At 53.0% G+C, this 12,728-nt stretch overlaps 1 protein-coding gene across 5 annotated transcripts in view; it reads right to left on the bottom strand.

Annotated features, from left to right (window-relative positions):
• Positions 1-12,728, bottom strand: part of AGRN (agrin) — a 109,204-nt gene that overhangs the window by 17,650 nt on the left and 78,826 nt on the right. For all 5 annotated transcript variants that reach the window (XM_085080174.1, XM_085080175.1, XM_085080176.1 and 2 more), the window contains 8 exons: positions 11,993-12,107; positions 11,059-11,178; positions 9,697-10,068; positions 8,567-8,759; positions 6,378-6,593; positions 5,233-5,462; positions 2,419-2,553; positions 1,348-1,444 (listed from right to left, as the gene is read on the bottom strand). In XM_085080174.1, coding sequence (XP_084936300.1) covers positions 1,348-1,444; positions 2,419-2,553; positions 5,233-5,462; positions 6,378-6,593; positions 8,567-8,759; positions 9,697-10,068; positions 11,059-11,178; positions 11,993-12,107 — 1,478 coding nt within the window. The remainder of the gene's footprint in view (positions 1-1,347; positions 1,445-2,418; positions 2,554-5,232; positions 5,463-6,377; positions 6,594-8,566; positions 8,760-9,696; positions 10,069-11,058; positions 11,179-11,992; positions 12,108-12,728) is intronic.

Below are 12,728 nucleotides of genomic sequence, written 5' to 3'. Positions count from 1 at the left end.
GTATAAAAGGATATAGAAAATATACAAAGGGTATATAAAAAGGGGTATATAAAATATATAAAAGGTGTATCAATAATATAAAAGGATATATCAAAAAGGGTATATAAAATATATAAAAGGTTACATCAAATATATAAAAGGGTATATCAAAGAGGGTATATAAAATAAATAAATAGGTATATAAAATACATAAAAGGGTATATCCAAAAGGGTATATAAATATATATATATATATAAAAAGGCATATCAAATATATAAAAGGGTATATCAAATATATCCAAGGGTATATCAAATAGGGGATATAAAATATATAAAAGGTTATATCAAGTATATAAAAGGGTATATCAAAAAGGGGATATAAAATAAATAAATGGGTATCTAAAACACATAAAAGGGTATATCCAAAAGGGTATATAAATATATATAATGGGTATATCAAATATGTAAAAGGGTATATCAAAAAGGGGATATAAAATATATAAAAGGTTATATAAAATATATCAAAAGGTATATCAAATATATAAAAAGGTATATCAAATAGGAGATATAAAATAAATAAAAGGGTATATAAAAAAGAAAAAACCAAAAACCACCAGGTGTCACCATGTCCCTTGGGAGAGCCCTGCCAGCCACGGCACAGGTGACACTCACCCCTGCCATGCCCTGGGGTGCCAATCCCCTGTCCCACCCTGTCCCACCCTGTCCCACCCTGTCCCACCCTGTCCCACCCTGTCCCCCCCTGTCCCCTCCCAGCCATGGCACAGGTGACACTCCTGCCATGCCCTGGGGTGCCAATCCCCTGTCCCCTGCCAGCCATGGCACAGATGTCACTCACCCCTGCCATGCCCTGGGGTGCCAATCCCCTGTCCAACCCTGTCCCCCCTGTCCCCTGCCAGCCATGGCACTGATGTCACTCACCCCTGCCATGCCCTGGGGTGCCAATCCCACCCTGTCCCCTGCCAGCCATGGCACAGATGTCACTCACTCCTGCCATGCCCTGGGGTGCCAATCCCCTGTCCCACCCTGTCCCCCCCTGTCCCACCCTGTCCCCTGCCAGCCATGGCACAGATGTCACCCCTGCCATGCCCTGGGGTGCCAATCCCCTGTCCCCTGCCAGCCATGGCACAGATGTCACTCACCCCTGCCATGCCCTGGGGTGCCAATCCCCTGTCCCACCCTGTCCCACCCTGTCCCCTGCCAGCCATGGCACCGATGTCACCCCTGCCATGCCCTGGGGTGCCAATCCCCTGTCCCCCCCTGTCCCCTGCCAGCCATGGCACAGGTGACACTCCTGCCATGCCCTGGGGTGCCAATGCCCTGTCCCCCCTGTCCCCTGCTGGCACTCACTGCAGGTCTGGCACGAAGCTCTGCAGCCCGTTCAGCTCCAGGTAGGAGAATCCCTTGAACTCGGGCAGGAAGGGCATGGAGAGGTCCTGCTCTGTCACTGGGGACACAGGGGACAGCCGTCAGGGACAGCAGGGACACAGTGCCCAGACAGCAGCATTCAGGATTTTAACTTCTGTATTTTCCATGGATCTGTAATTCTGTGATTCCCTACTGTGTAACTCTGGGCTCCATACAGGTGCTGAGCTAATTTCTCTCATTTTTAGACAAAATAATTCTACTCCAAGCCCAAAACTCAAGGACACCTCACTGTGTCAGAGCCTGAGATATGTAAATAACAGTGAATTAATTGGGGGAGCAAACTTGGGGTAATTGACTTCATTAGCTGAAGGTGTAATTGGAGGATTAAACCTCAATATGCAAATGGACAGAACTTATTATAAAAACTTATAAAACATGAAAACCTCATGACCTGCTGCCCATTTTGGGTGTATTGGGAGCTCACCCTCACCCAATTCCCACCCCATTCTCACCCAATTCCCACTCCATTCCCACCGAAATTCCCACCCCATTCCCACCCCATTCCCACCCCATTCCAGCCCCATTCCCATCCCAATTCCCACCCCATCCCCGCCCCATTCCCACCCCATTACAGCCCCAATTCCCATCCCAGCCCTGCCCCAATCCTGCCCCAATCCTGCCCCAATTCCAGCCCCAATTCCCACCCAATCCACCCCCATTCCCACCTATTCCCCCAATTCCCACCCCAATTCGACCCCAATTCCGCCCCATTCCCACCCAATTCCTACCCAATTCCACCCCATTCCAGCCCCAATTCCCACTCCATTCCCACCCCATTCCCATCCCAATTCCCACCCATTCCCACCCAATTCCAGCCCCATTCCCTCATTCCACCAATTCTACCCCATTCCAGCCCCATTCCCACCCATTCCCACCCCATTCCATATCATTCCCATCCCAATTCCCCACCATTCACCCATTCCCACCCCATTCCAGCCCCAATTCCCACCCCATTCCAGCCCCAATTCCGCCCCAATCCCGCCCCGTTCCCACCTCTCTCGCAGAACTGTCCCTCCCGGCCCAGGGGACAGGCACAGATGGCACCTCGCTCAGGCAGCACCAGGCAGGTGGCAGAGGTGTGACACGGCGATGGCTCACAGGGGTTCCTCTCGAAGGCACACGTGGGGCCTGCAGGGGACAGCAGGGGACAGGCAGCTGTCACCACCCTGTGGCCACCAGGACAGACCCACGGCCCCAGTGTCCCCAATGACCCCAGTGTCCCCAATGTCCCCAGTGTCCCCAATGTCCCCAGTGTCTCCAGCGTCCCCAATGTCCCCAGTGTCCCCTCCTGGGTTTCCATGAACCAGAAAATCCCACAGGGCACCCCACACCCCCCTCAAATGCTTTATGGGGATGTCATTTGAATGTCCCCAAAGGGGACATTATTTTGGGCATGAGAACAATCAGATCCTGGTTCTCATTCCCACATGGAAGGGGATCCATTCTGGAGTTACTGCATGGGGTCACCCTGCCACTCTCCCAAAGACCCCAAAAACTATGGGACCCCTCAGAGCCACACAGCACTGTGATGACCCCAAAACCTCCAGGATCTCTCAGAACCATCCACCACTGTGACGACCCCAAAAGCTCCGGGATGATCCCTCAGAACCACTCTGACAACCCCAAAAACTCCAGGATCCCTCACAACCACCCAGCACTGTGACAACCCCAAAAACTCTGGGATCTCTCAGAACCACCCTGACAACCCCAAAAGCTCCAGGATGATCCCTCACAACCACCCATCACTGTGATAACCCCAAAAACTCTGGGATGATCCCGAGATCTCTCACAACCTCCCACCACCCTGACAACCCCAAAAACTCCAGGATCCCTCAGAACCACCCAGCACTGTGACAACCCCAGAAACTATGGGATCCCTCAGAACCACTCCTGACAACCCCAAAAACGATGGGATTCCTCATAACCACCCACCACCATGACAACCCCAAAAACTCTGGGATGATCTGTGATCTCTCACAACCACCCACCACCCTCATGACCCCAAAAGCCCTGGGATCCCTCAGAATCCTTGTGACAATCCCAAAAACTCTGGGATCTTTCAGAACCACCCTAACAACCCCAAAAACTCTGGGATGATCCCGGCATCTCTCACAACCACCCATCACCATGACAACCCCAAAAACTCCAGAATCCCTCAGAACCACCCAGCACTGTGACAACCCCAAAAACTGTGGGATCTCTCAGAACCACTCTGACAACCCCAAAAACTCTGGGATCCCTCAGAACCACCATGACAATCCCAAAAACTCTGGGATGATTCCTCACAATCATCCACCACCACGACGACCCCAAAAACTCCAGGATCCCTCAGAACCACCCAGCACTGTGACAACCCCAAAAACTATGGGATCTCTCAGAACCACTGTGACAACCCCAAAAGCTATGGGATGATCCCTCACAACCACCTACTGCCATGATGACCCCAAAACTCTGGGATCCCTCAGAACCACTGTGACAATCCCAAAAACTCTGGGATCTCTCAGAACCACTGTGACAATCCCAAAAACTATGGGATCTCTCAGAACCACTGTGACAATCCCAAAAACTCCAGGATCCCTCACAACCACCCAGCACTGTGATAACCCCAAAAACTCTGGGATGATCCCGAGATCTCACACAACCTCCCACCACCATAACAACCCCAGAAACTCTAGGATCCCTCAGAACCCTTGTGACAACCCCAAAAACTATGGGACAATTCCTCACAACCACCCACCACCACGATGACCCCAAAAACTCCAGGATTCCTCAGAACCACCCAACACTGTGACGACCCCAAAAACTATGGGATCCCTCAGAACCACTGTGACAACCCCAAAAACTATGGGATTCCTCACAACCACCCAGCACCATGACAACCCCAAAAACTCTGGGATCTTTCAGAACCACTCTGACAATCCCAAAAACTCTGGGATCTCTCACAACCACCCACCACCACGACGACCCCAAAAACTCCAAGATCCCTCAGAACCACTGTGAAAATCCCAAAAGCTCCAGGATCCCTCACAACCACCTACTACCATGACGACCCCAAAAACTCCAGGATCTCTCAGAACCACCGTGACAACCCCAAAAGCTCCAGGATGATCCCTCACAACCACCCAGCACTGTGATAACCCCAAAAACTCTTGGATGATCCCGAGATCTCTCACAACCACCCAGCACCGTGACAACCCCAAAAACTCTGGGATGATCCCAGGATCTCTCACAACCACCCACCACCCTAACGACCCCAAAAACTCTAGGATTCCTCAGAACCACCCAGCACTGTGACAACCCCAAAAACTATGGGATCCCTCAGAACCACCCACCACCCTGATGATCCCAAAAACTCTGGGATCCCTCAGAACCACTCTAACAACTTCAAAAACTCTGGGATGATCCCGAGATCTCACACAACCTCCCACCCCCCTAACGACCCCAAAAATTCTGGGATCCCTCAGAACCACTCTGACAATCCCAAAAACTCTGGGATGATTCCTCATAACCACCCACCACCATGACAACCCCAAAAACTCTGGGATGATTCCTCATAACCACCCACCACCATGACAACCCCAAAAACTCTGGGATGATCCGTGATCTCTCACAACCACCCACCACCCTCATGACCCCAAAAGCCCTGGGATCCCTCAGAACCACCGTGACAACCCCAAAAACTCTGGGATGATCCCAGGATCTCTCACAACCACCCACCACCCTAACGACCCCAAAAGCTCCAGGATCCCTCAGAACCACCCTAACAACCCCAAAATCTCCGGGCTGACCCCGTGGCCCCGTCCGTACCGGTGTAGGAGTCGCGGCACTGGCAGTGGAACATCTCGGCCTCCCTGGCGTGGCAGATGCCCCCGTGGTGACAGGGGTTTGGCTCGCAGGGGTCATTGCCGCACTCGCCCACGGCGCTGCCGTACAGCACGTCGCCGGCGCCGTCGCGCAGCTCCAGCACGCGGTTGTTCACGCCCAGCACGCGGATGCAGCCCCGCAGGCCACCCGGGACACCCGCGCGCTCCGACACCCTGCGGGGACACGGCACGGGGCGGGGTCGAGGGGGTCCACAAGGGTGTGCCCAAGGGCCCAGCAGGGATATCCTCAAGGGTGTCTCCAAGGGCCCAGTGGGGATGTCCCCAAGGGTGTCCCCAAGGGCTCAGAAGGGATGTCCAGATGTCCCCAAGGGCCCAGCAGGGATGTCCCCAAGGGTGTGCCCAAGGGCCCAGTGGGGATGTCCCCAAGGGTGTCCCCAAGGGCCCAGCAGGGCTGACCCTAAGGCTGTCCCCAAGGGCTGAGTGGAGATGTCCCCAGTGGTGTCCCCAAGGGCTCAGCAGGGATGTCCAGATGTCTCCAAGGGCCCAGTGGGGATGTCCCCAAGGGTGTCCCCAAGGGCCCACCACGGATGTCCCCAAGGGTCCAGCAGGAATGTCCAGATGTCCCCAAGGGCCCAGCAGGGATGTCCCCAGAGGCTCAGAGGGGCTGTCCCCAGGGGTCCAGCAGGGATGTTCCCAGGGGTCCAGCAGGGATGTCCAGATGTCCCCAAGGGCCCAGAATTGTCCCCAGGGGCTCAGCAGGGCTGTTCCCAAGGGCATAGCAGGGATGTCCCCAAGGTGTCCCTAGGGGCTCAGCAGGGATGTCCAGAAGTCTCCAAGGGCCCAGTGGGGATGTCTCCAGGGGTGTCCCCAAGGGTCCAGCAGTGATGTCCAGATGTCCCCAAATGCCCAGCAGGAATGTCCAAATGTCCTCAAATGCCCAGCAGGGATGTCCCCAAGGGTCCAGCAGCAATGTCCAGATGTCCCCATGGGCCCAGCAGGGATATCCCCAAGGGTGTCACCAAGGGCCCAGTGCCACCCTCCCAGCCCAGTGTCACTCTCGGGCCCAGTGCCACCCTCAGGCCCAATGTCACCCCCAGCCCAGTGCCACCCTGCCCTGTCCCCACTCACAGTGCCACGTGCTCATCAGGCACACCCCCGATGAACAGGTCAGTGTCCAGGTTGAGCCCGTCGGTGCCCGGGGGACTGTCCCCACTCACAGGGGACTCTCCATCCACAGCCAGTGTCCCGTGGCGCCTGTTCCTGGTCACCACCAGCTGGTGCCAGCGGCCCGGCTCCACCCGCACCCGGCTGGTGACAGTGCCCGTGCCAGAGCCCGTGTTGAACCTGGGGACAGAGGGGACAGCTGGGGTGACACGGCACTGGAGCACTGGGAGCACTGGGAGCACTGGGAGCACTGGGAGACTCTCTCCGTCCCTCCTTCCTCCTCTTCCTCCTCCTCTCCTTGTCTTCCTCCCTGTCTCCTCTCCCTCTCTCCCTCCCTTCCTTCTTCTCGCCATTCCTTCCTCCCTCTCTCCTTCCTTCTCTTACTCTCCTTCCTTCCTTTTATTCCTTTTGTCCTTCCCTCCATCCCCACCTCCTTCTCTCCCTCCCTCCTGCCTTCTCTCCATCCCTTCCTCCTTCTCTCCTTCCCTCTTTCCCTCTCTCCATCCCTCCTTCTCTCCCTCCCTCCCCTCTTCTCTCCTTGTCTTCCTCCCTCTCTCCTCTCTCTGTCTCTCTCCTTCTATCCCTCCCTTCCATCTTCTCTCCATTCCTTCCTCCCTCTTCCTCCTTTCCTTTCTCCTTCCTCCCTCCCTTTCTCTCCTTCCTTCTCTCCCTCCTTCCTTCCTTCTATCCCTCTACCCTTCCCTCCATCCCTTCCTCCTTCTCTGCCTCTTTCTTTCCATCCCTTCCTGCTTCTCTCCCTCCCTCTTTCCCTCTCTCCATCCCTCCTTCTCTCCCTCTCTTCCTCCTCTCCCTCCCTCCTTCCTTCTCTCCCTCCCTCCCTCCTTTCTCCTCTCCCTCCCTCTTTCTCTCCCTCTCCCTCTCTCCCTCTTCCTCTCTCCCTCTCCCCATCCCTCCCTCTCCCTCTCACCTCCCCCTGCTCTGACCTCTTCTCCCCTCATTCCAAATCCATCCCTGGATTTTGGGATGCCAAAAAAACCCCCACTCTGGCACCTCTCTCCCTTTCTTTTTTCTCTCCCTCTCTCTGCATTTCTTAGCCCAGCTAAAAAAAAAACCACCAAAAAAAGATCTCTCCCTCGCTCAAAAAAAAAACCAGCCTCCCACACCTTGGAGCTTTTTGAAATTCAGAGGGAGGCAAATGAGTTCACTGTGCTGAACAGAGGGAAGGAGCTTCTTCAGCATCCCAAATTCACTGTGCTGAACAGAGGGAATGAGCTTCTTCAGCATCCCAATTCCACCCCAAATTCACTGTGCTGAACAGAGGGAATGAGCTCCCCCAAAATTCCAACTCCATCCCAAATTCACTGTGCTGAACAGAGGGAACGAGCTCCCCAAATATTCCAACTCCATCCCAAATTCACTGTGCTGAACAGAGGGAACTATCTCCCCCAAAATTCCAACTCCATCCCAAATTCACTGTGCTGAACAGAGGGAATGAGCTTCTTCAGCATCCCAACTCCATCCCAAATTCACTCTGCTGAACAGAGAGAATGATCTCCCCAAATATTCCAACTCCACCCCAAATTCACTGTGCTGAACAGAGGGAACGAGCTTCTTCAGCATCCCAATTCCATCCCAAATTCACTGTGCTGAACAGAGGGAATGAGCTTCTCCAAAATTCCAACTCCATCCCAAATTCACTGTGCTGAGCAGAGAGAATGAGCTTCTTCAGCATCCCAACTCCATCCCAAATTCACTGTGCTGAACAGGGGGAAGGAGCTCCCCCAAAATTCCAACTCCATCCCAAATTCACTGTGCTGAACAGAGGGAATGAGCTCCCTCGATATTCCAACTCCATCCCAAATTCACTGTGCTGAACAGAGGGAATTATGTCCCCCAAAATTCCAACTCCATCCCAAATTCACTCTGCTGAACAGAGGGAACGAGCTCCCCCAAAATTCCAACTCCATCCCAAATTCACTGTGCTGAACAGAGGGAACTATCTCCTCCAAAATTCCAACTCCATCCCAAATTCACTGTGCTGATCAGAGAGAACGATCTCCCTCAATATTCCAACTCCACCCCAAAAAAACCCCAATTTTTCTCCACCTCGAGGCCTCTCAGGCTGCAAATCCCCCCTCCTGCCGTCCTGCTGTCCCCCCCGGCCGCCCCTGTCCCCTTGCCCGGTGGCTCACCGCAGCTCCACAGCTCCTGCCACCAGCGCCAGCGAGATGAAGTCCTTGCCGTGGCTCTGGGCGTTGTAGAGCAGCAGCCCGCTGGGCTCCAGAGCTCGGAACTCCATGGAGATCCTCACCGTGTGGTAAGCCTTCATCATCTTGAAGGCCAAGTAGGACTTGCCCCCGAAGCTGGGGATGAAGTACCTGATGGCTGCGGAGCCAGGGGGTGAGGAGGGGACAGGAGGGGACAGAAGGGGACAGCAGTGAACGCCTGGCGCAAAGCTGGGCGGGTTTTCCCAGGGAAGGGCAGGGATTGTGTCCCTCTGGGGCCAAATTCCTGGGAAATCATCCCTGTCAGCACCCCAAAAGCTCATATTGGTGCCCACAGACCCCTCTGGAGATGCCATTTCCCCCAAAAAGCTTTGGAAATTGGTGTTCCCTCCTTTGGAGAGTGGTTTTCCCTCCTCTGGAGAGCAGTTTTCCCTCCTCTGGAGATTGCTGTTCCCTCCTCCCGAGGTTCCCAACCAGCTCAGGGTCAGCCCTGCTGCTCCTTCCCACCCCCTGCTCGCCCAGCTCCTCCAAACCCAAACTCTCCAAACTGGAGAATTCTCCCTCTCCTCCCGAATCCTGACAGATTTCCACCCGTCACTCTCGGATTTTGTTCACTGCAGACGTTTTCCAAAGGATCTGGGAGGCCAAATGTTGCTTTGCACATCCCCTCTGCCCCACTCAGTGGTTTTTTGCTGTTTTCCATCCTTGGAAAAATCCAAATCCAGGCTGGAGCAACCCGGGATAGGAAGTGGCATCCCTGTCTGCTATAGGGGGTGGGAACTGACCTTTAAGGCCCCGAATTTGGGATTTTTTGGAGCATTTGGAGCTGATTGCACCAACCTTGGAAGCACCCAAACCAGGCTGGAGCAACCTGGGATAGGAATTGGCATCCCTGCCCATGATAGGGGGTGGGAACTGACCTTTAGGGTCCCAAATTTGGGATTTTTTTGAGCATTTGGAGCTGATTGCACCAACCTTGGAAGCACCCAAACCAGGCTGGACCAACCCAGGACAGGGAGTGGCATCTCTGCCCATGATAGGGTGTGGGAACTGACCATTAGGGCCCCAAATTTGGGATTTTTCGGAGCACCACCTACGTTTCTCACACACAGCTCCCCCCTTGCCGGCCGGGCAGCTGCAGGTGAAGTCGTGGCCATCGTCCTCGCAGGTCCCCCCGTGCAGGCAGGGCTGCGAGTCGCACGGCCTGGGGACCCTCCTGGTGGCCGGCGGTGGCCGCGTGGGCTTCTTCCTGCCGCCGCCGCCCAGGCTGCTGGGGCTGCTGTGGCTGTTGGGTCTGAGCCTCCTGCTGCTGCCCACCAGCACCTCCTCCCACAACGGGGCTTCGTCCACGGGCGTGGGCCGGTGGCCGAGGGCGGCGGTGGCCGCGGGGACACGGCGGGTGGTGGCCGCGGCCATGGTGGTGGCGGTGGTGGTGGTGACGGTGGTGGTGAAGAGCCGCGGGATCCAGTCTGGAACACAGGGAGGGAGGGTGGGGTTGGGATTCTGCAGTGGGGCTGCTTTTCCTGGGAAATGGCTTTTTCTGGGGAAAAAAATTGCTTTTTCTGAAAAATGGCTTTTCTGGGGAAATGGCTTTTCCTGGGAAATTGCTTTTCCTGGAGAATTGCTTTTCCAGGGGAATTGCTTTTCCAGGGAAATTGCTCTTCTGGGGAAATCACTTTTCCTGGGAAATTGTTTTACCAGGAAAATTGCTTTTCCAGGAAAATTGCTTTACTGGGGAAATGGCTTTTCCTGGGAAATCGTTTTTCCAGGAAAATTGCTTTACTGGGGAAATCGTTTTTCCTAGGAAATTGCTTTTCCCAGGAAATGGTTTTTCATGGGAAATTGCATTTCCAGGGAAATCACTTTCCCCAGAAAATCGCTTTTCCCAGAAAATCGCTTTTCCTAGGAAATTGTTTTTCCAGGAAAATTGCTTTTCTGGGGAAATCGCTTTTCCTAGGAAAATTGCTTTTCTGGGGAAATCGCTTTTCCTAGGAAATTGCTTTTCATGGGAAACTGCCTTTCCCAGAAAATCGCTTTTCCTAGGAAGTTGCTTTTCCCAGGAAATCGCTTTTTGTGGGAAATTGCTTTTCTCGAGAAATCGCTTTTCCTGAAAAATCGCTTTTTGGTTGGAAAAACCACTTTTCCCAGGTAATCGCTTTTCCCGGGAAATAATTTTTCCTGGGAAATCGCTTTTCCAGGGAAATAATTTTTCCTGGGAAATCGCTTTTCCCAGGAAATCAGCCAGGGTGGAGGTCAGGCTCACCTTGCAGGGAACAAGTGACAGGGTGACAGGAAATGACCTCAAGTGGCCACTGAACCAGAAGAGGCTGAGGTTGGATTTTAGGGGAAATGGAGCAGCCTGGGATGCTGGAATATCCCTTGGAAGTCCTTCCCAACCCCAAGCATTCCATAATTCCATGATCCCTCTGAGGAGAGCTCAGCACGGCGCTGAGACTCACCGAAATCCATGAATTTGATGTGCTCCTGCTGCGGCTTCTTCACCAGGATGGTTTTCCTCTTGGAGGCTCTGATCTGCTTCAGCAGAGCTGCCTGGATGTCGGCGGCCGTGAAGGACGTGGCTGAGAGGGAGGGAAGGAAGAGTGGAGAGTCAGGCGGGAATTTCCCTCCCGTGGCATCCCCAGATCCCTCGTTTCCCAAGGGAAATCGTCCTCAGCTCCCAAGGAAAAGAGTCATCCTTTCCCACGGAAAAGAATTCTCATCTCCCAAGGAAAATCATCCTCATTTCCCAAGGAAAATCATCCTCATTTCCCAAGGAAAATAATGCTCCCTTTCCAAGGAAAATCATCCTCATTTCCCAAGGAAAATCATTGTCATTTCCCAAGGAAAATCGTTGTCATTTCCCAAGGAAAATCATTGTCATTTCCCAAGGAAAATCATCTTCATTTCCCGGGGAAAATCATCCTCATTTTCTAAGGTAAATCATCCTCATTTCCCAAGGTAAAGAATCCTCATTTCCCAAGGAAAATAATAATCCTTTCCCAAGGAAAATCATCCTCATTTCCTGAGGAATATCATCCTCATTTCCCAGGGCAAAGAATCATCCTCTCCCAAGGAAAAGAATCCTCATTTCCTAAGGAAAATCATCCTCCTTTCCCAAGGAAATAATGCTCCTTTCCCAAAGAAAATCATCCTCATTTCCCAAGGAAAAGAATCATCCTTTCCCAAGTAAAATCATCCTCATTTCCCAAGGAAAATCATCCTCATTTCCCCCCAAAAAAATTGCTTCCAGCTTCCTCAGCATTTCCTCCCACACCTCCCACCTGAATTCTGCAGGACACAAAACCCAACCCCAGCCAATTTTCGGATGGTTCTTCCCTCCTCCTCCTCCCCAGCCAGGTTCCTCCAGGCAGAATTCCCGCAGGAATTCCCCACCTGGGTCGAAGTGAGCCTCCACGATGACCCTGACGGCGCTGCTCTGCCCCAGGTCCCTCACCCGGATGCTCCTGAAATCCTTCCTGACCTCAGAGCCGCGGAAAAGCTCATCCAGCTGGGTGGGAAGGAGAAATGGGAATATCCTGGTTAATGGGGAGATCCAGGGAAAAGCTCATCCAGCTGGGTGGGAAGGAGAAAAGGGAATATTGTGGTTAACAGGGAGATGCTGGGATGGGGAATCTTCCAGGGAAAAGCTCATCCAGCTGGGTGGGAAGGAGAAAAGTTGGGAATGCCTGGTTAACAGGGAGATGCTGGGATGGGGAATCTTCAAGGGAAAAGCTCATCCAGCTGGGTGGGAAGGAGAAAATAGAATATCCTGGTTAACAAGGAGATCCTGGGATGGGGAATCTTCCAGGGAAAAGCTCATCCAGATGGGTGGGAAGGAGAAAATAGAATATCCTGGTTAACAGGGAGATGCTGATTTGGGGAATTTTCCAGGGAAAAGCTCATCCAGCTGGGTGGGAAGGAGAAAAGGGAACAATCCTGGTTAACTCACAAAAAGAATAAACATAAAAATGGGATTAAAGAAGAATTCAGCACACTGGGTTATTTCATGCAAACGTAATTAAAAAAAAAAGAGGGAGCATTCATTCCCACTGAAGCCAACAAATAATTATCGTTGATCTGAATTCGTTTTTTAGATGAATTATCATTGATCTGAATTTACTATCCTGCT

The sequence above is a fragment of the Lichenostomus cassidix genome, chromosome 21 (genome assembly GCF_008360975.1).
Source record: "Lichenostomus cassidix isolate B80296 chromosome 21, HeHo_3.0, whole genome shotgun sequence".
Classification (NCBI taxonomy): domain Eukaryota; kingdom Metazoa; phylum Chordata; class Aves; order Passeriformes; family Meliphagidae; genus Lichenostomus; species Lichenostomus cassidix.
The sequence above is the reverse complement of the archived record's forward strand: the minus strand, read 5'-3'. Positions and strand labels throughout refer to the sequence as shown.